General features: G+C 41.4%; 1 protein-coding gene across 2 annotated transcripts in view; it reads right to left on the bottom strand.

The window, feature by feature from the left end:
* Positions 1-23,836, bottom strand: part of LOC125878574 (chondroitin sulfate proteoglycan 4-like) — a 70,851-nt gene that overhangs the window by 25,535 nt on the left and 21,480 nt on the right. For both annotated transcript variants that reach the window (XM_049559864.1, XM_049559863.1), the window contains one exon: positions 20,089-20,224. In XM_049559864.1, the coding sequence (XP_049415821.1) occupies positions 20,089-20,140 (52 nt within the window). In that variant the 5' untranslated portion in view covers positions 20,141-20,224. The remainder of the gene's footprint in view (positions 1-20,088; positions 20,225-23,836) is intronic.

The raw sequence follows: 23,836 nt of genomic DNA, 5'->3' as shown, positions 1-23,836 counted from the left end.
TCCCCTTAATGTTGGTAAGCGCCATTAAACTATAACAGCAACAGGCTGCCTATCATGCTGACATTAAAGAATGACTTTTTCATCAGTGTCTGATGCCACAAGCGCTGGATTTCGATGACTTTGGAGAGAGACCGGGTTGTGCATAGAACACCCACCACCACCATGTCTAAGGAATGTCACAATAAGCTTAAATCACCACCCTTTCAAGAGATTTCTAGCATGCGTCGCTGGGTAGTGGTGGTAGTAATAACAGTATTTCACCAAGCTGAACTAAGCAAGTCAAGACGACATCTTTCCTACCTCGCTGACATATCACCTCAACAAAGTCTGACATTTTCAAAGTCAGCACTTAGTGGCTTTAATGATACATTCAGATACTTAAGACAAAAGACAATTATGGATTTTAAATTGTTCTTCAAGTCCCCCATGAACAACCTACTCAGATACAGCAACGACAGTGTCGATAGAATTGACCTACAGAGCAAAAATGAGAGACAGAGAAATGGAAAACAGACAGAGAAAACATTGACGTGAAGAATGGGAAGGAGTGTGCAACAGCAGAGAGGGAGAGGGGAAGTAAAAGGGAACGAGAGGTTAAAGGAGGGAAATGTCCTGTGGCTGACTGAGGTAAAGTGGAAGCTTGGGTGTGATTGTTCAAACTGCAGGACATACTCCCTTGTCTGTATCCTGCACCCCTCCCACCCTTTAACCTACCACCTCTACACACACACACACACACACACACATACACACACATTGAAATGTGCTGTTATGCTGTAGCTTAAGGGTTTGGTCCATTAAAATGTTGAAAGAACACATAAGGGCTTTTATTCAGCTGCTGATTCAAACTCCGCTTGGCTCGCACATGAGAGGAGAGCTGGGTTTAGGTTTAGTTCCCAGGGTGTGTTGAATAAAAGACTCTGCAGCCCAGTTTCTTAGACGGAGGGGTCACACCCTAAATGGGTCACAGTTCAGCTGGTGGCGGGTCCTCTCATGACGAGAGAGGTGGTGTGTTTTAATGAGCTTGGATCCCACGCTGAGAGGATTAGCGTCTTGTCTTTTGGGATGGAAAAAGTCTTTTTAAGTTTCTTTTTTTAACCTCTCGAGCTAAACTATCAAACAACCGAATGTTTATATTGAGCTCTAATTTATACATTTCACAAGAGTTAATCTTTTCTGTGCATCAGGACCAATTTGAAGGGTTATTCCTGGTGCTCAGTGCAAATCATTTGTTTTTCTCCACTAATAAAAACAAATTAATCACACATACATAAAGGTTGTGGGTAAAGTGGTTTTGCTAAAGAACCCTATAAACTCCAGTAGATATTTTATTAGCATTTGGTGCTATTTGAGAACTGCTGTAAATAATAAAGGCCTCAGCCTCTTTTTAAAGGGAAATTTAAATGTTTTAATGAAAACATTTTTATGAGTAACACTCAGCTAGACATAGATTTACCACACAAGAGATCAGACAGGTTTTTAGTGTAACCTGTTAAATCATTTATACATTTAAGTCCTCAAATTATCTTTGATATTGCAGAGCTACCTTCTGGTTCCACTCTTAAGTGCTGTAGCTGTGTGTGCATGCTCAATACAATCATCTGCGTAGATCTCAGGGGGATGTAGGGGACCAATCCACCATATGCCATAAATTGTTGCAGAAAAATACACAAATTTGTGCATAAAAATTGATCAGGATGCAGGAAATTCAGTGTTTGGTGCTCATAATTTTCTAGTATAGTATCCCCCTAATCCCCTGTTTCATATGTGTCCCCCTCAATGTTGGAACAAACTCTACTATTTGGGTGCAATGAAGAAATATGAAGCATATATTTGATTCAGTTAGTTATCACTGTCTTCGCTATGTTGCTTGCCCTCTTAGACACAGTAGTAAAGCTGTGACAAATGAAGTCACTGCCCAAAATTCAGGAGGTTGTATTTAGTAATATGTTACAGTTACAGATGATTACCAAAACTACAACACTGAGACTAGTCAAATAATCAATAAAGCTTTTAACTTACACATGTAGGTTACTAGCCATGTGTGTAGATGTTTTTTCCATGCACAAAGTACACGTGAAAATTATGTAACATGTTCATCTAGCTGAATAAAATTGTTTCCTGTTTGTAATGATCATTACCCTTTGAATTTCTTCCTCTACAGAACCCTAACTAGAGCTATGTAACTGGAATGGTTAAAGGTAGAGCAATGTTTCTTAAATGGGGGCACAGGTACCCCTAGGGGTACTTTGGGGTACTGCAGGGGGAGTTTTTTTTAAAATGTTATTTTAATGTTATTTAAATGTTAACTAAAACATATCAGTCATGCATAATTCCTTAAATAATTTTATTTAAATAAGTGCAATAAAAATGTGTATATATGATAAACTCAGGGGTGGCCAATGGCTTAGCGGGTAGAGCTGGCGTCCCATATATGAAGGCTGTGTCCTTGCTGCACCAGCCACGGGCTCAATTACATCCTGTGGCCCCTTGCTGCATGTCATCGCCTTTCACACTTAGACTGTCCTATCTAAAAAATGATGATAATAATAAAAATAAATATAAGGATCATGAGCCAAACAATATAAAATGCAAAGTTTTCAAACAGTGACACGGCAACAAATGTTTGTGTTTCTAGACAAGAAAGGCCCATCTGCCCTCAAAAATTTTCTATCAAAACTACTACGCAACACTACTAAACAGTTTAACGTTTGACATTAGGCTTGCCGCAGGCTTGAATCAAATTTTTTTTTTTTAACCAAAATTGTTTTGCACTGGTCAGGCAGTACTTGGCTGAAAAAAAAAATTCAAAGGAGGTACATAATTCTAAAAAAAAGTTGAGAACCATTGAGGTAGGGAACAGGAACCACCTGGCTGAGGAGAAGCCAAACAGCGTAAACCAGGAAGAGATTGGGACCAATTTAACTCCAGCAGCAGCTAAAACAACAAACACACACCACACAGCTGCTGGGCAGGCCTAAAGGGTCCCTACGTGTTCGTACCCTGTCACCAACACTTTGCTACGTGTGCTAAAATGAACATATAAAGAAAAGAAAGCAGAACCTGCTTCCCTCTTGATGAAAAGAATTTTCCTTCCTTCCTTACCTTCGTTATCCCACGTCTTGGCGCATGTTCATGCTTGCTCATGTGTCAGTTCCTATTTTCACATGGCGTCTGATACGGATCTATCGATTTTTGAGTTGCTAAACAGGCACTAAAAAAAGAACAAAAAGCGCAGCACATTACCCACCTGTGCAGCCGAGATGAATGAGTCACCCTGTTTTGATACTGGAGTAAAAATAAAGTTAATGGAAGAAGGCTTAAAGCCCTGTGTGGGCTCCGGTATAAACCTTGGCCCAAGCCTGTAGTCCATTTCCAGCATAAATACAGTAATTGAGTGACACATCCATTTTCTATTTATGAGCTGGTTGCATAAGAGGCGACTGAGAGAGAGCGGCAGAAAAGAGCTGTGGAGAAAGGCCAGAGTCTCAGAGAAAGAGACACAGAAGAATTTCAGAAAGAGGCTGTCGGAGAGGTTTAGAGAGTCGAGATCTATAAACAGACATTCGAGCAGAAAGGACAGAGATAATTAACAAGCTGCTGTTTTTCTTTGCTCTGGGCATTTTTAGCATTTAGTTTAAATATCATGGCATTTTAACAAAACTCAACAAAGAGCAGCTTGGGACATTTGATCCTGTCGAGTGCGGGAGTGCATGTGCGTATGTGCGTGGGAGGCCAGAACTTGGTCAGCCATTCATTAGGTGTACTCTCTCCATCCCTGAAAACTACAAGTTACATTAAGTTGTAAGGCACACCACAGTAGTCACAGTCAGAGTGAGCTGTTCTGTGAGTGTGTTTGTGTATGTGTGTGTGTATCCCATCTCCAGAGGCAACTCTTCAAACGTTTCGGGGAACTTTTCAGATACTTGATATTTCTCTCCTAAAACATGCAACGCGATGCTGGGACCAGCTGCTACTTTGCTTGGGGACACCTTAGAGTCTTTGTTTGTGTGTGTTTCTGTGTGTGTGTGTGTGTGTGTGTGTGTGTGTCTGTGTCTGTGTGCCCACATGCGAAAGTGATTGAGGTGTGAGTCACTTTGAGTCATAGCCACTTTATTTAGCTCACTTGTTGAAAGAGCAGAAAAGACATAATAAGACACATGAAGAGAAGAGGTGATAATAATCACAGACAGGACAAGAAAATATATAAAGTAGTTAAAATTAAATCATCAGCCAAAGAAAAGAAATAAAGACAAACAGCAGCAGTGCTATAGCTGAGTGTCTTTAGCTAACAGAACTGTCCAGCAGAAAACAAACCAACTCCCCATCCTCTCCTTCTTGCCAACCACAGACTCAACAAGACAGTCTTGATTGGGATTTATTCTCGACTGTTCGCAGGTGTTTCAGGCTCCTAGACATAAAGCTAAAGCCATACTTGCATGGGACTAGGTTTATCTGGGCACCTCTAGTGACAGGTTTGGACTGGCCATCGGGCAATTCTGACAAATGCCACATGGGCCGGCCCACCGTGTGGCATTTGCCAGGCCACACCCTGCAATATTGGACAAAAAAAATTGTAGGGTTAAAAAGAGAGACCTGCCAGCTGTGATCCACTTGATGTTGGAGCAGCCTATCTGATTAGGGGTTACATAGTCCCCAAATTGTCAATAGCCTCTCTATACTGTAAGGTGGGTGCAGCTGTAACGACCATTGTCACCTCCCCCACACCTTCAAGTGGATCGGTCCATCATGTAATGTCAGAGGTCAAGCAGAAGAATTGATGCAGGAAATAGATGAAATCCAGGCAGACAGAGCAGATCAACTGACCTTTCGCTAAGCCCCGCCCCTTTGTGATGGTCCAACAAGCTGTCAGAGTAAGCATGGAGCCCACACTGTAACTAACTGCACTCCCTGAAGAAATATTATCATATTTATGGAAAACTGAAACAGTGATTCCAGAGAGAAGCAGACAGAGGGGTCTACAGTCTGTGTTTGAAGGATATATCCAGGATGTCAAACTGACTCAGCAGCAACAACAGGTTAAAAAGACAAAGATAGTTCGCCACACAAGACAATGAATATAAAGGGAAACTTTGCTGATGTTGAACCAGCTGTGTGGCATCACAGTGTGTGCAGATGAACAGTGTTTGGCATTCAGTTGGCTATACCTGGTCTGAGTTAGCCCAGTGCTATGCTATGATTGGTCAGTCTGCGTCCAGGGTTGCAGGACTTAGTGAAGGGCCAATTGAAATAAAAATAGGCTACAAATAAAATGAGCAACAGAGCCAAACAACAAAAAGCTTGAGCAGAGAAGGTTAGAGTACCAAAAGAAACTAGAACTACTTGAGGCTGATGCTGCTATTTAAAAAAAATCTAACTGTTGATAGTGTGAAACTGTTTATGAAAGCAACAGTGATAATAATCACAACAGTCTGCCGGCAGCACCAGAGAAGGGAAGAGTTACGTCAAAGGCAGATGAGCATTTGCAGGCCGTTGAGGATTCTAGTGGAGAACTGAGGCAAGCAGAGGCTGCTACTGAAGACCTCCCAACAGGTGATACCAGTGACAGTGACACTAGTAGCAGTGGGCCGATCAAAAGGAAAAACGCAATGGCCGGATTTTGTTCCTGTCTGACCCTGTCTTGTGATTTGTAATAACTGTGGAGGTCGTCTGTGATTTTAATCATCTGCCATGTCTGTAATTGGTCGAGTAAAAATTCCCACTGCAACTTCCCTACTATTTTTCTTTTCTTTGCGCTTTTTTCTGCCTCTATCCCGATCAAAGGCTAACAACAACTGTTTTCAACGCAAAAAATGGATAAATAATCACAGAAGACATTCAGTGTTGAATTTATCATTCATTTTTACAAAGTGTCCAAAAAGACACCGCAGTTTAAGGCTGGATTATGAAGCTACTGATAGGGGCACAATCGCACCAGAGCCCTTGTTGGAATGGCACAAAGGCTAATGTTAGCCTCTCAACAACTTAAAAAAAATGTACATCTGTCACATGCAGCCTGAAAGGGATAGTGCACCCAAAAATGAAAATTCAGCCGTTATCTACTCACCCATATGCCGATGGAGGCTCAGGTGAAGTTTTAGAGCCCTCACATCACTTCAGGAGATCCAAGGGGAGAGGTGGTAGCAACACAACTCCACCTATGGAGGCTGGGCACCCTAGATTCAAACACATGGATCACTACGGACGAGCAGTACGGAGATATTTTGTGGTTTCAATGGACATTTGAATCTGGGGCGCCGTAAGCCTCCATTAGGTGGAGTTGTGTTGCTACCCCCTCTCCCCTTGGATCTCCGCAAGTGTTGTGAGGACTCTAAAACTTCACCTGAGCCTCCCTCGGCATATGGGTGAGTAGATAATGGCTGAATTTTCATTTTTGGGTGCACTATCCCTTTAAAGACATATTTAACAATAGTAACTTTAATGTCACATATGACACCGTCAACCCCAGAGCTAACTTCTATGGTGCCCAGTATGTCAGATTTTCTCTCATCAGTACTGTTCAGTTGTTGGTGATGAGACAGACTTGTGCACGCAGCTCAGCTGGAGAAGCTCTGCTCAGTGTTACAGTAATGAAAAGACACTGAAAATCGATTTGAGCAGCCAGACCATTCAGACTAAGGTGCATCTGGAAAAATCTGATTGGATTTGCATTGCTGAGGTCAGAATACATAAACAAACAACTATGCATCCCCCCAGTGACATGAGAGATGGAGCCAATCAGAATTTGAAGCATGTTCCAGGACACAACTGTCGACTTCACCAGTGACACCAATGACACCAATGACAACAGCCCTCAAAACGACGGTTAAATCATTCCTCAATCAGAAACCATGAAACACCAGAACCATCTAGGATGCAATTAACTCACGCACTGCAGCCAGTCTGGAAACATGGACAGTTATAAAGCTGCAGCCTACAGTGTAGGAGGAAGCAAACAGGACTAAATTACAATGCACAAGTTGAAGCGGTAGCTGACACGATTGCATTTCACTGGAGTTGTACCTTGTATGATTCCATGTACACTTAAACAATTGGCAGATTGATTTCAAACCACCTCCAAGTGATTTGCAAAAATAACATCTAATGTTTTTTTTTTTTTCTGTCCAGACTTTCACAAATCAATCTGGATACAATTTGGATATGGCAAAAATGGATTTGGGCTGGCAGTCTGGACGAGGCCTTTGATTTTTCATTGCAGGAAAAGCACAGGTGGAACTAATAACATTAACGACGGCTCAGCTCCATGGAAGTTTCCTGGTGAGTGCACGATACCAGGGCCTTAAACAGGCTGGACCGAAAGGAATGCAGATATCATTTATGTTATTAGTTACACCTGTGCTGCTTTGCAGGCTAATACATGTCCACATGTCTACTATTGAAAAAGTTACCTTTAAGATTACAAAATATGGTCATTTTAACACTACACCTCAATAATAGTCTTGAGATTAAAATTTGGAAGACTTTAAAGTGTGCACACCTACAAAAACAAAGGGTCTAGAGGGTCAAATCCCAACTGTCGTCTTACAATTACTTAAATTTTCCTTTCCTTCTTACCAAGCTATAAAACAAAGATATCTGAGAAAACAAAGACGGACGACATCTGCAAGATCAGCACTTACAGTGATGAGTGACAGGAAGGGAAAGTGCAGAGAAGGACGGATGGGAACGGATGGGAGGAAATGACCTGTGCTTGTCTCACAATGTTTTAGGTTGGGGGTTTTTTTTGTCCAAAATGGAAAGTTGAAGAAATGGAAGAAGCCTGGCTTCCTTTTGCAATGATCAGCTCTATCAACACATGTAAGTCGTGATTGTCCTCCAACACTCGTCCAAAACAAGTACATGAGGAAATTATGTCTTAATCTTTGTTTGAATTTAACTTTCAGGGTAACTTTGAAAACTTACACTTAAAAAAAGCTTACAAGCAAAGGCGCACAAATACATGCACCTACTCCCACAAAATCCTCACAAGCTACATGCAACATTTCACGCTCTCTCTCACACACACTGCTCCCTTGACACAATGTCAGGCTTTCAGCTGAGGATTGTTTTGCTCTTATTCTGACTCTTCCTCTCCATCATCGTGACAAAGGTCAGTCCCCAAACACAATGGCTGCCAGCAGCTGGCGGCCTGACTCACTGCCAAGCCATCTGACCCTGCAGCTTATCAGACGATTTAATGTTGTTAAAGACTTCTAAGCAAAACATTATCTGAGTCACTGCTTCTGTTTTAGTCAAAACAACAAGTGCTCAAACTGTGACAAAGATATGATAGATTAGGTTCATTGTGTCACTCACTAAGCTGGACTTCAAGATGCTTGTTGCATGCATTGAACAGACAACACTCCATTCATACATGTGACCAATGACACACACGGGACACGGTAGTTTATCTGTGTGACGTGCTGTTACAACTTTGCCTGTTTGGTCGATTATCTAACATTTCAAACCTTCCTGTGTTTCGCCAGTGGGCCTTAAGAGCAGACTTGTTTGTGTTTAAAAACAGGAAGTACGTTACGCGTCATGTGCTGTACCCACCGCTAATATCTGCTCTCTCCCTGTGATCTTTTCCCATGCAACGTCTAACTAGATTATTTATGGTGATAGAATTTCTCAGTGTACAGCTCCCTCACTAAAAGCTATTTTCATTGGAGGATGGTGCTTTTTTTATCCCAGGAAAAAAAACAGCGTGCTGCTAAAAACATGATCATAATATTTAATGTGCTGAGACATTATTTAAAAGCACACAGTGTGTTTCAAATGAACACACAGTGTGGAAAATCCATCTTAACTTAAAGGTCAGGTGTGTAGGATTTAGGGGCATCTATTAGCAGAAGTGGTATATAATAATATAACTATGTTTTCATTAGTTTATAAAAACCTGAAAATCAAAATTGTTGTATTTCATTCCTTAGAATAAACCATTTACATCTACATACTGAGTGGGTCCTCTTCTATGGACCTCTAGATAGGTCCATTCACGATTATACTTCTGCCTCCATGGTTCTCCTACACGCTTGGCACACAGGACAAGCTTCAGTTCTGCAACCTCACCAGTGGATACCACTAAATCCTACACACTGGACCTCTCCATTTAAAATGTATTGACAAATGCAGGGATAAGTATCACACTTTTGAAAATAAAGAATTTTTCAAATCCATCCAGTTCTACAATGAAAAAGATTTTACCCATTTTGAATAGTACAAAAAGAAAAGGAAAATCAATATGTGGCAGTCAGTGCTGATATTGTGGTGTATGGGAAACACTGCAATAGCTTGATGAGAAGGGAATGTTAAATGCAGCAGTTAAAGTTTCAGGAAATGTATACACTCACCAGCTACTTTATTAGGTACACCTTGATAGTACCAGGTTGGACCCCATTTGCCTTCAGAACTACCTTAATTTTTTGTGGCGTAGATTCAACAAGATGCTGGAAACATTCGTCAGAGACTTTGGTCCATATTGACATGATAGAGATGAGTACACTGTGGTCATGAAGGGATGGACACAGTCAGCAACAATACTCAGGTAGGCTGTGGTGTTTAAATCATGCTCAGTTGGTACTAAGGGGCCCAAAGTGTGCCAAGAAAATCTCCCACACCATTACACCACCACCACCAGCCTGAACCGTTGATACAAGGCAGGATGGATCCATGCTTTCATGTTGTTTACACCAAATTCTGAGCCTACCATCTGAATGTGGCAGCAGAAATCCAGACTCATCAGACCAGGCAACGTTTTTCCAATCTGCTATTGTCCGGTTTTGGTGAGCCTGTGTGAACTGTAGCCTCAGTTTCCTGTTGTTAGCTGACAGGAGTGGCACCTGGTGTGGTATTGTGATTGTATCAAATTGGGAGAAGTCATCCCAGCCCTAAAGTTGAACTATTTTTCATCAGTAATTCAATCATATTCACAACCAATTTATCACCACAGTTATTAACCAGTATGCAAAGATGAAATAAATAATGACTAATTTGATCTAAGTAAATAAATACACCAAACTGTTGACAGCTTATGTTATTATTTATATTCTTTTACACCAATAACACAACCACGTTGACAAGATCCATTCATGATAGTTTTCAGACCTGGATTTCTGAGATTCCATCGTCACCAGCCAAACTAGCACAACCAGTACAACAACTCCAGACAGTCATGTCTTTTTTTAAAAAACAACAGTGAGCCTGAGAGGACAGGCCGTCTGAAGGATATATGAAAGAGCCATTTGTAAAGTTGAACTATTTAAGAGGCCACCAAAGAGACTCATGGACAAAAACTGGGGGCAGAAGGTTAAACTGCAACCTGATCATTAAGTGAGTTAGATATAAATCAGCTATTGTTGTCTCTCGAACGGTCTAATTTTGAGGGGCTTGTAATTGAGTTTTACTCTAATACAGAGGTCATTCACTACATGAACTTAAACCCAGAAAGCATTCTCTGCATGAATCAGATGGTATCATGTGAACTGTCCTTCTTCTCATCACTTCTCATCCCTGGTTTACTGAAAGTTGCTGTACATGAAGATGTTGTTAAGTCAGCAGGCTATGAAAGTGTTACTGCTTGTTGAGTTGTTTGGAAATTTTGCGAGATAAACTCTTGTGTATGTTTTACGGGCTGCCCCCTAATAGTCAACTAAACGTTAGTCGACCAGAAATGTCATTCATCGGTAAGATTTCATTGATTGCTTAACTGCAGAAATATATGACTTGACCATGTGGGAATTTAATTGAAAGGACAGACACAGGAAGTGGCCACACTCAGCAGTCAGACAGGAGTCTCGTTAATTTCCAGGGCTGGTACCTGCGGTTATTCCACAGGCTAGTTAATAACATGTCAGGCAGGAAATCCAAAGTGTGGGATCATTTTGAGAAGGTGAAGGACGAACCCAAGGTGATATGTGAACTCATCTTCATTGGTCGACTACAAACATGACGTATCATCTGAAACATGGAAGTAGCTACATGCCCATTAGCCACTTAGCACAATCATTACTGCTTTGCCGACAGCGTCATTAACAGGCGGCTCGCTCAGTGTGTGACGTGCACTTGTAGATAAAATATAGGCCTATATTAATGAAGGTTCATTAGTACGGTTTGTATTTCTCTGTAATGTAGCACAGTGTTAACAATGTTACTGACACTATTCTTTCTCACACCTTGGACTCAAACCATTGTGTTGCCCCGCCCAAAATATATCATTTAACATTTAAATTAATATTGTAAACATGCGGGCGACTAGTCAACTAATGATGGCTATTGGTTGACTAGGAAAATTTGTTGTGGTTAGCATTGTCGCCTCACAGCAAGAGGGATCTGTACATGACCACAGACAATGTAGTTGTAAGAATCTAGTGACTTGTATGCACGTAATTTTTTGCAGGTGCACACTTAAGGTTTCTCCTCCAAATACATGTGTATACGTATCTGCTACTTGCTACTGTCTTCTAAACACACTAAAAGCACACAGATCTGGAAGTTGGTACAATTTATCAAAGTCACACAGTTTTGGTAGCATTTGGGATCTTTGGTGGTGAATGTCCTTACATAGCTTGCCAAGCTATTGCAGTCCGCCACACTTGTGTTACCATATTGCATGTATACCCTTATGTATGTAATCACTGTTTACAAACTCTAAACGTGTCTATAGCCCATAGGCAATACTGCTCTTATTTATTCTGAATTTGCTCCTTTACACCTCATGGAAGCTACTGTAAATTTTGTTATTCCTGTTTGATTGCTCTCTCTACAGGAATGAATCACTCTCATGAGAGGAGCTGAAGTGGCACTTCACCCTAATAACAAGCAAACTCTTCCCTCCCTTTTGACGCTGATGTTTACAGAATGACTGTTTGTGGCCCAGATCCAGGTCACAAATTACTGTTTATTTATGAAAACGTTACATCCCTTATAACTGATCTTCACGTGAAAACCATTACATCCAACTAAAGGATTACACAGTCATCTAAGAACTGAGGCCATTTTCAATCTTACGAAACATCTTTCAAATCAAGTTGGATAAACACAGAAATGATTTGCAGTCTGACTGGAATTAAGGTGGCTTTTTATGCTTTGTTTTGTTTATATTCCTTAAAAAAGATTATAAAATAACCACTTATAAAACATTTGTTATACTCAAACTGCAGTATTGCGTATCTCACAAACTGTTTTACTATTCCTCTGGTATCAGTTACTTAGGAGGATTACACCAATCATCCTCCAGGCCAAAATTATTTTATGGGATCTTATGATAGCTGGATCACAACAAAAACAACTGTGCCTGAGTCAGTCAGATACACTCTGTACTGTTTGGAGAAAAAAATTAGAGCTAAACATTCAGATGACCCCTCCCATAACAAACTGTCTGTCCCAAAACACTTCTCAAGTCTCAAGGGATGAAGAGGCGTAATACATGCACAACATGCAAACGCAGACAGGCAGGAATGTTTGCCGTGACTCGTTAGTGACGCACTATTTGTTGTTGCTCCACACTGCAGTGCACTTATTGTTGAGGAGGGACACTTCACACTTGTTGGGGGAAGAGGAGGAGGAGGGGAGTGGGGAGGGGACAGGGGGGAGGGGTTTTGTTGTGAGAATGAAAAGTCGAGGGTGTTCTCCTTTCGTTTCCTCATTTTCCTGAAAGTCCCCTTACCCCGGCCCCTCCCTCACTCTGTCTCTCTCCCACCCTCCCACCACTGATGTTGTTCCTAATATCTTTCCTGTACATGGGTAGGACCTGTTCCCACACCGTTAAGGACACCCCTCAGACACACACACAAAGAAAACACACCCTTCTCTTTGTGCATATATTCCTACATATGGTAGCAGTTTGAACAGATACTTCACGTGCAGCATAAACCTTGAGGATTAAATTCTAAACATTTGAAGACGAGCTCAATCATCACTGCAAACAATCATTAAAAATGAAAACAGGCTGTTCTCATGTATTGTTCATACATACACCTACGAAAAAGTAATGCACCATAATTCGTATATAACCCATGTGATCATGGGCCAGTTATCTGTGTATAACCCATTTAATCGGGAAGGCCACAACCACATGACTACTGCGCCGACAGGACTAAAGAAGGACATAGTATAAAGTCTAAAAGCCTGCATAAGGAGGCAAGTGTAATAAATGAGTCAAACAACGTAGGACTTTCCCCCAGGAGACCACTGTTAAAGATTGTGTGAAACCCAGTAAATTTTTGCCCGGCCATCACCAAGCAGTATGGTATGGTACAGTTCAGTTCGGTATGCCTTTTTTCCGTTTCCACCGTGAAAAGTTGTGGATGGTACCAATGGAACCGTTTTGTATCGTCCCCATTTTTGGTCCCCCCTCTGTTGGGGTACCTAGCACACAGATCTGGTACTAAAAGGTGGAGCTGTGAACACTGCAGTCTGTTGATTGGTCAATAGAGGACAGTCACGCTGCTCAGGGCTGAGTTGTGACTGGTTTTGAGGCTCATGTAACCACTGTTCATACTGTGGAGAGTTTCATTACTGTAACTATAAAATGAAAGGATGTTTTTGGAGAAAAAATAACTTAGTTCACTGGGCTGACTGCCAGCAACTTTCAAGTTGGAACGTTTACTTGTTACGTTACTCATGTAGCCTTGACGAGGTGAATCCATCAGCTCACCTTAAATTTCAATATGACAACTTGGACCATCACTTAAGTTTTTATTGTCTCTCTTGGATGACGTACACTTTTAGTAATAAGTAGATCTTCAAGCGTTTGGAAAAAAAAAACACTCAACTCTCACTGCAGCCTGTTCTATTTTGTTCTGAAAATGTCAGCATGTAACCCCGTTCTGTGGACGATAAGCAAGGTGCAGACTGATAAAGGAAGAAATACAGTGAGTGCTGGACGGACCAGTGAGTGACAACAATCTCGTCCACATTAAAGAGTACTGTTTTGTTGGAAACGCTAAGCGGATTGGTTCCAAAGGTACCATACCGTAAGTGGGCTTATGAGTTAGTTTAACGTAAAACTGGGGGTTATGAGTTAGTTTAAGGTACGTCGTCACCATTCTTTTTTCCTAAACCTACATAACTTTAGTATGCAACAGTATTCCTGGGGTGCTAATTTGTTAGCTATCATACAAACCGTATGAGTATTTCGCTCATTTCTTTAGTAAACTTTTGAACTTAGAAGTGTCTGTTTTTTAAACTTTGTAGCTCTGAGGCTTTTTATAACTTCCTGTTGTTTGCTGGAAAGTTATGATTTACTGATATCCACTAGTTTGCACTAACTGGTATTTATGTACTATTGCTGCAACCTGACTGCTGGCTACGTGACTCTAACAGTTTCACGGGTTCAAGAGCAGTTTTTGCTTGTTATAGGTTTGAATTACTTTCATTTCTCCCAACAAGAACATATTAAAAAAGACATGTCTGATCTTTTGCCAAATATAGGACAAAGAGGACAGTTGACCCATATATGAACAGATACAAATGGGTACATGCTAAAAAGGGGGTTTTGTTATCACTTTTTTTTTGACTGTAAGAGGCATTTCCTGAACTTCCACTGGCATTTTGCCCAGACCTCCCATTAAATCCTAACTCTGATCTGGCCTCACAAAAAGGTCTGTGTGATAAATATGATCAATCAAAGAGATTTAAAAAGGTTTCAGAATGACAGAAGTGGATTTAGAGGGTTAATGTCTTTCACCAGTGTGTTATGTAAGCTCCTGGTGGAGCATATTGTGTTGGATAAGCCAATGACACAGATTGCACGAGGGTAAATAAACCTCTCGTGTGCACCACTGAGCAGGAGGGAACACAGAGCTGGTTTCCTGTTTGTGTCACATTCAAACCCCTCCCCTCCATTTCCTTCCCTTGGGTCCGATTGTGCACCTGCACCTAAAAGGCCAGCGTAAACACTTTCAGCTGCTTGGCGCTCCACTGGACGCTGAATTCATCAGTGGCACAACAACACATGTGGAGAAACAATGCGGCTTCTGGGTGAAAACAAGTTTGTTTTTCAGTGATCCTTGACAGAGTGAATACAAAGTCCAGGATGCCCTCAGATTCCTTTGCATTGTTCGTTTGGAGTCAACTGTTTACATTTGGTCACTGAGATGAATATAGATGTTACATCCATCTTATTATGTCGAGGAATGAAAGGAATGTGACCAGCTGCTCCAGTCTTTGGTTAAACATAAGAAATCTGGGTCACAGTGAAGGATGTGGTAAAATAGAAGTGCTCTGCTGTTATTGTACGAGGTTCTTTGAAAATGTATATGAAATGCAACACATTTTATTTTAACTATTTTATGTGATTTGAAAATGGCACAAACTGATTGAAATCACAATATTACTGTATAACAATATGTTCGACCCAATGACCAGAACATTATAACATATTTCTCCAAATGACGAATATAATGTATTTGTATGTTATTATGCAGCGAATATGTTGAAACTTTACATTTCCTTACATTCAGTTCTGTGGTTAAGGTGTGGTTATATATAGGCACAAAAATCATTGGTTATGGTTAAGAAAAGTTCATATTTTGGCCTAAAATAGCTGCTTTTGTTGGATCAATCCTGGTTGGAAATGTAGAGATGTCTCGGTAGTAAACAACCACTTTTCATGGCCCTATTCCCAATGGAAACAAAGCGATGGGGGGCTAAATAACACCCATGTTTGGTGGCTAAAAAGCTGCTGGAAACGCAGCAATGACTCGCTAAAAAACAACTGGTTTTCTTGGTTGTTGGATTTTGGACAGTGGTCTGCAGCGAGGCAGGCTTCTCGTCTAGGTGACACACCATCCACTGTCTCCTTCACCTCCTGATGACAAAGCCATCTCATAAATTACGTCATATGAAACATACAACTGTGACAAATCTGTGGTTTGCAGAAAGGTATAATGCCAACATTTTCTTCTGGTGACTGGGCTGATGTTTTAGGCATAACATGGGGTTGCAATATAGGAAATGAGCTGACTAGTTAGGAACTTCATGTTGTTGGCTTCACTGCACAATGTGATAATCAATAAAATGCAACTGTCAGTTGTCTTGTAGACGAATAAGAGGACCAGGTGGGGACAAGGACTACCACTCTGCTCTCTGCTGAATCCATTATATGAAATCATCCACAAAAAGTTAGGAGGTTTTAGACAAATAATGCAAGAATAAGAAGAAAAACAGTCAGAGGTAAAATTCCCCATTTCTGGGAAATAATGAGGTCATGGACATGTGTAAATAATGTCTACATAAGGGTCATGACATGAGCACTGAGCAGTCATTAAAATGTTTGAAATGTAGCCTGGATTATCATGAACATGATTTCTGTTTAAACTGTGGCCAAAACCTTACTACACTAAACTATTTGAACATGGTGAACACAGAAAAATGTATGTGGTGTTGTTTACCTGTTGTCACATCTTTCTTAGCAAAGAAATTTGGTTTTGTTTTTCCTCTTCTATGTGAAATCATAGATGAGTTCCTACAACCCAGTCTCACTCTGAAGTCGTCGAAATCCAGCACTTGGGCAGTGACTTGTGGTGTCAGACACTGACAAACAAAGCAGTCCTTTAGGATCAGCACGATACCCGACCAGTCGCCGTACTGGTTTAACAGCGCTGGGCAGTGTCAGGGAGGAACCGGGTGTGTCAAGAAGAAGAATAAAAGAATAAAGAAGAATAAAAGTTAAGGCATTGAAAGTCCAAGTGGGGTGGGTGGTGGATGGGCCCACAAACACTGACTTGGAGAGAGGTGTTCGTGTTTATATCCCAAAAGATTATAAAGCCAAGCCCTGTTCTTTTTTGCTAAACCTAACCACGTGTTTTTGTTGCCAAACAAAAAAAACCATCAATTTGCAGTGTTGTACTGACGTAGTGCGTTTAAATAACGATAAATTTCCTTGAAAATGGAAGTAAATGGTAAATGGTAAATGGACCTGCATTTGTATAGCGCCTTTCTAGTCATCTAGTGACCACTCAAAGCGCTTTTTACACTACGAGTCACGTTCACCCATTCACACACACATTCATACACTGGTGGCCGAGGCTACCATACAAGGTGCCACCTGCTACTCAGTTTTAACACACTCACACACCGATGGAACAGTCATCGGGAGCAATTTGGGGTTCAGTATCTTGCTCAAGGACACTTCGACATGCAGCCTGGAGGAGCCTGGGATCGAACCACTGATCTTTCGATTGGTGGACGACCCGCTCTACCTCTGAGCCACAGCCGCCCGCAATATTTGTAATTTGAAAGAAGACAATGCATGTAACAGGCAGAGCTTGACACACCGTCCCAGAACGTCAACAACCAACGCACTTAGGGTACCTTTCACGTCGTATCTGGTTGTGGAAAGTCCATGACCAAACATCGATATGTGACGACGTCGGAGTGAGAATGTGTTGGTTCCTGTTGTGGGTAAAGGCCTTATGCACCGCTGCTTGGGTCAGTTGCCAAAAGACAATGTTGGCATTATACGTTTATCCAAACCACAAATACCTTACATGGACATTTTATACCATATTAAGGGTTATAAAATGATGTAGTATTATAGGAGCTAAGTCTTATACTTCAAGCTACTGAGATGCTTGACCCAGAGTAACCTGGTTGATGCGCCTCGCTAACTTACTGGTTTCTCACCCTAACGTTACCGTTCTTGATGCTCAGTAAAGGAGTCCGGACGCTGGTCTCCTGATGCATTATAACAAACATTTATTCAGATTTATTGACAACTGATCAAACAAAGAAAGCGCCGGCAGTTAGCGCCACAGCGGTCAAAAACCTTTTGCCCTTCTGGGTCAAACACCTGATGACCATAGTGACATCCTAAAATACCTGAACTCACCAGGTGACAGTACAGCGCCCCCCAATGCCCACACAGTGAATTACACAGTTAGAAGCAAACCTCCCAATAACATATTTGGCTCCTATATGTAGTATATGAGCTGACTTTGTCATGCAGAGGAGGGTATATGGCATGACACCTGCCAAGCTGCAGACCATTGTTTGAGACCATAACAGCAGCAAATAGCAAAGTCATTGCTGTGTTTCCAGCTGCTTTTTAGCGACTAAACATCTGTATTTTTTAGCAGCATGTTGCTGTTTTTCCAACTAGGATAGTGCCACAAAGAGTGTTTTTTTTTTTTTTTTACCAAGTCATCACGGCCTTATATGCCAGGATTGTGGCACCAAAACCAGGTATTTTAAGACAAATCATGATTTTTCCTTACATGGTTTTTGTGCGTCAAAATAACCACCTGTTAACCATTGCGTTATTGAAATGTAAAGAAACATAAAGTTAAATGTAATCTCTCCATTATAACCTACAAATGCAACATATCTGTGGTTTGTAGAAACATACAATGCCAACATTTTTACTGGCGACAAGGTTGTGCTGCTAATAACTCAAAGACAGAAGACCTGGCTTCCTTTTGTCTCTTGCATCAGACCTTGTTGCACTTTGAGATTTCTCCAAACCAGCGGGATTGATCAGTCATTGTATGTCTACAGGATGTCTACAATTACATTGCTAACACCACTAATGAGTGCAGAGTTTTGCTCATTGTGAGGAACGGAGAAGGACAAAAACTAGTTTTGCTGCATTTTGAGAAAAGAATCGGAGTGATTGATCAACCATTGTAAAAGAGTACAAGTCAGTTTGCTTGGAAAACACCAACAGAATTCCTTTGAAAGAATCCAATATGGTTTGGACGTGCTGCAGAACACACTCGCGCATACACACACACACACACACACACACGGATTCCCTCCCACTAAATCCAGTGCCACATCTGCAGACAGTGTAGGAGTGGTTTACAGTAAAACCACCGGAGCTGCAGTGAAATTACAGAAGTAAATCAAAACACTCACAGTCTACGCTCACTCCCAGATGTATCTTTACTTTTGTTTTTAGTAAGAGCGTGGGCGGCTCACATCCCACCTCAGACATCTATTGAGTTGAACGTGTTTTGCAAGGATTGGGAAACAGCAGAGTGGGCACTTCATACAGATATAGAGCTGAAAGAAAGGCGAGAGTGCCTACGCCGCTTCTTTAAAAATAACAGTTACATGGGTTTCTTTCACTGACTCCTTTTAAATATTTGCTTTTCATGAGTTGTCAGCTTTAATTAGACAGTAAATAGGGTCATGAGAGGAGGGATAATTGAGACCAAGAGGCAAGGACACAGGAGAGAGGAGTCGTGAACCAGTGTTTGACCTTTGTATTACAACTCAACAATAAAGCCACACTTGTATAGAAAGTGACTATCTTTGGAAACAAAAAAAGTTCTGCCATTTCACCCACACATGACTGTGCAAGTTTCCAAAGAAGTGAAACTCTGACGACAACAATTTAATTGCTCACACGTGTTTTCAAAACAAAATTCTGACGAGTGTTACTAATAGGTTGTATTTTTAGTCACCAAAATTCAAAAGTGTAAGAGGAAAAAAAAGAAGTTGCATTTCCAAAAAGTCAAGATAGATGTCACCTAATATTTTTACTTTCTGTGTTCTATATTTCACTTACACAAGAAACGAGAAAGCTTCTTTCTAAATCAAGGAGCTCTTACATAACAAGTATGAAATAAGTTTCATCCACAAAATTGAAAAAAAAAAACTGTCTTTCTTCTTCTCTGCTTCATTTGGCCGTCAGCACACTACAGTTTAACTGAGGCTCCATCTCTGTTGGAATTTTCTGTGCTGTGATTCACACTGTTTTTCATAGATTTGTTGGAAGCAAGTTTGTAGTTTTTGGCAGAACATTTAGCCTGAGGAGGGTTTGTGAAAGGGTTCACCTGCTTGATGTCTTTTCACAGGTACTCATCATATTTTATACGCTCACTGTGCTGTAATGTGACTTCAAATGTTTCATGGATGCACAGAGGTGTCAGGTGTTTCTAAGAAGTGCCTGACACCTCTGAACTTCAGGCGAAAAAACAAAAAATGGAAAAATAAGCTCCAAAAACTTGAAGTCTATGCCAGTGTAAGGAAAGGAAGATTGTTATATACAGAGAAAATGTAAGGTGTGTGTGTGTGTGTGTGTGTGTGTGTGTGTGTGTGTGTGTGTGAATATGGGTCATGTATGCGCATGTGTGTGCGCACCTCCCATCCTCAGAGGATATCTGTGTCTGTGACATGGAAGTTGAGGGCACATCCAGGAAACAGGCCCTCTGTCCGACTATCATCCATCAACAGCAACCATCACAGGAGTCCCACACGAAGAGGCGGAGGGGCCAAACTGGAGGAGGAGGAGGAATAAGAGGATGAAAAACAGGAGTTTGTCTCTTTTTGGCTTCACTCAAATAGTCCCTTAAGTTTGTTGTATTGTTCAACAGTTATTTTTCAGTTCAAGTAACTTGTCTCACTAGGGGCACTGACCCAGCAAACAAATGGTCAGCCGTTGGTCAATGTTGGACCATTGGTGGGCGTGTTTGGCCCTAGTTTTTCAGGTGTGTCCTGTACTGTTGGCACTATTCTGCCCTTTTTGGCTTTTTTGCAATTTCAGCATACTAAATTGACTAAAAACCCGGATCTGGAGCCTGTCAATCAGTACGTTTACATGCATAGTTAAGTCAAGCTATGGGTATTGGGTAATTAATTGGACAACTGTCCTTGTCCCAGTATACAAGCACTGGAGGGGAATCGATTTATTGACCTGAGTATGTCTGACTTTGGTGCTGGCAATATGCCCCTGTTCAGCTTGTTAGTACTAGACCTTTTCCCGGTTGACCTATTACGTCAAAGACCAAACAATCAACAGACGAATTAGCTGTGGTTAGCTAGCTGCATACTGGTACCATGGCTGACAACTTAACAGCTCTGTATATTTCGTTGGTACAAAAATACATGGCTCTGGATGTAGATTTCACAATGTTGTTACCGGCTTCTTCTTCTGTTACACATTTAATGCTTTTGACTTTCGGGTCAAGGGCCGGGCGGAAACTATGGAGCATGCGCCAAGCGCCTTGGCCAGTTCAGGTCCGACTGACTTTATAATTGCAGGAGTAATTCGACTCCCAATCACATTATCTGGTTGTGTTAGTTTGACTTTAAGAATTTTGATTTAGTACGATTTCAGTTGGACTAACATGTTAACATGCATTTGAAAAGTCTGGTTTTAGTTGGATTAACACAAATCAATTTCTTTAACGTCATGTAAAGATGCTGAATGAGAGAAAGCCATCTGATTGGCAGTTCAGCTCAGTGCATGGAAAAAGAAAATGAAGTGAGGAAAGCAAACAACTAACTTAAGTCAAGAGAGCTTGAGATCTAAACAGCCCAGCCAACATTTTCATGTGGGCCCCATGCGGGGAGTAATAGGGCTGAAAAATGGGCCCAATATGGGATTATCCACGGGTTCCATAATGGCCCTATGCCAATTGCCCACATGGGTGACTTCGCCCAAGTGGGCCCAAGATAAGACCCATACTCACTTGGTACTCAGGTAACCATAGCATAACCCATGTGGGCAAACGGTATAGGGTCATTATGTAACCCGTGGACAATTCCATATTGGGCCCATTTTTAAGTCCATTTACTACAAGTTTGGGCCCCACATTAAAATGTTGGCTGGGTAGGTAAGTTTTCTTTCGGCTATTGAGCTCTTCAGCATAAACAGTATCTAACTCTTCGTGTTATTGTTCCCTAGCACACAGAAAATATCCTTTGTTCGTTCAACATCTAGTTCAGTTGTCAATGTGCTAACTAGCTAACAAGCATCTTGAATCCATCCTGTCCGTCTTCCGGTTTCCCTTGTTGAATGATGAATACAGACTACCGCTGCCTGCTACAATGGAGAGCTAATTTTTCTCATGGAGGCGCAGAACGTACATGCTAGTTTGCCATTGGCTGCAGGCTTTGCGGTGTTTTCATGTGAAACTTTTTGGCTGAGACACAGGCAGCATGAGGCATCGCAACAACTGGCCTTTGTTGCTACTAGTTCTTTGATGTCAGTTTGGTGTGTTTGGGCCTTAAGGGTGCGATTGCACCAAATAAATTCTGTTTCTTCTTTTAGTTTAGGGCACATATCCAGGTGACAACAATGGTCCTTCTCTTAGTGAGCTGTGGTGCAGTTTTCTATTAGTGAAAACCAAAACCAAATACAGAAAACACTAAAACAAGCATTATGGGGTACATCTGATACGCGACAGTTCCACTGGCTCTATTCGATGCCTCCTCACGTGTTCGTATCAGCTCTTGACAGCAGGAGGAAGCACACACAGCTGACAATTGACGTTCAAACCTTAGTCATCAATTACATAATCAAACACCTGCATTTTCCCTGTTGTCTTTCTAAATAAAAGCCAAACCAAAAGAATAAACAGAAAAAAAGAGGAACATTTTTAAATGCTACAAAAGTTGGCGTACGTCTACCGATCAGCTGTCTGCCAACCTAACTCATAATGGGGCACCTGAAAAGCACTTCCTGTCATTACATGGCTGCTGTTGCCGTGGGTGAAAGTGATCCCCTTTCTCACTCTCTGTCTCTTTTTTTTAAATATCGCTATAGCAACACAATTCACGGGTCACAAGATTTAACAGAAAGCTGGATCCCTTCAAAGAAACAGCAGAGCGGTACAAGTGAATAGGGAATAGCGTGCTTTGTTTTGTTCCTGTTCTTTTCACAGGGACGGTGATGACGAAGAATATAACGATGCACATAAGCTCAATGCACATGAGTCAAAGCATCGTTACAACTGATCTGATGCCTGTTGAGTTGGCTGACAAATGTGTAAAAATCTGTCAGAGGATTTTTTTCTTTGTTGTCTCTCCAGTGACAGAAATTGATGTCATTAAAACACGTAAAAATAATGCAAATACTGTGCATTATTCAGTTTATATGCACTTTTTCACCCCTACCCCAAGAGTAGTGAAAGTAGTGAGAGCGGTTTACCATACATAATCCCTTACTTTCCATATTTTATGACCTTTGGGATCTCTCTTTTCTCCATCAAAGTAAAAAACACTTATTATTGGCTGCATATTATCTCCAGACAGGGTCAGGGGGCTTCCAGTAGCTGAGTCAGACCTCTTACTGGAAGCCCATGAGTCACCCGTCTTCCTCTCCCCCCTAATTCCCCCCTCTACTCCCTGATATATCCCTCATATCAACTACTCCTCTAAACCTGAGCCGTCTACAAGCATGTTTCTTCCTTCAGGTCCTCCACGCACATACATGCACATGTTGGGATTTGAGGCAGGTTGGTTTAATTACGCAGCTCTGGATTATTTCTTCTCTTTAACTTTTCCAATATACAAGTGCAGGCATTCCTCGGAGAAAAGAATGTCACCACAAAAGCCCCCCGCCTCTGTGCCCCAGCACCATTATACCCCGACCCCCCCCCTTCCCCCGATTCTCGGGTTCTCCCCCCTTCTTTGCCCCCCCCCCCTTTCCCGAACCGTAATGATCTCACCCAGCTGTCACTGTGTAATCCCACCCACACTTGCTACAGCACATAGGTCTGTTGCTTCTGCTGGTGGTGGCGGCGGCTGACATCATTTGTTTTGTGTCACCATTTCCCGGAAATTCAAAACATGCTGCCAGTCAGGAGCTTTTGAACAATGATCCTTGGAATTTTGGTTGAACTTAAATGTATTCATTGTAAAGGCTCTAACATGTAGGTTAAAGGAATAGCTGTGTGACCTTTTTATACTGTAGAGATGGGAATAAACAGGATTATATTGTGCAAACAGGGTTCAAAGCAGAAAGTAGAAATCCTATTGATCCCACAGACAAACTGAAGTAAAGTTGAGTAGAAAGTAGAGTTGTATTTCAGGCCAACTGATAAAGTAAGTCCAATATTCACTCTACTTCAAGCTCTTCCTTTTGTCGCTACCATCTTCTAAGAGA

Source organism: Epinephelus fuscoguttatus, linkage group LG18, assembly GCF_011397635.1.
Source record: "Epinephelus fuscoguttatus linkage group LG18, E.fuscoguttatus.final_Chr_v1".
In the NCBI taxonomy this organism is placed as follows: Eukaryota; Metazoa; Chordata; class Actinopteri; order Perciformes; family Serranidae; genus Epinephelus; species Epinephelus fuscoguttatus.
Note: the sequence above shows the minus strand (reverse complement) of the source record. Positions and strands in the feature narration are given on the sequence as shown.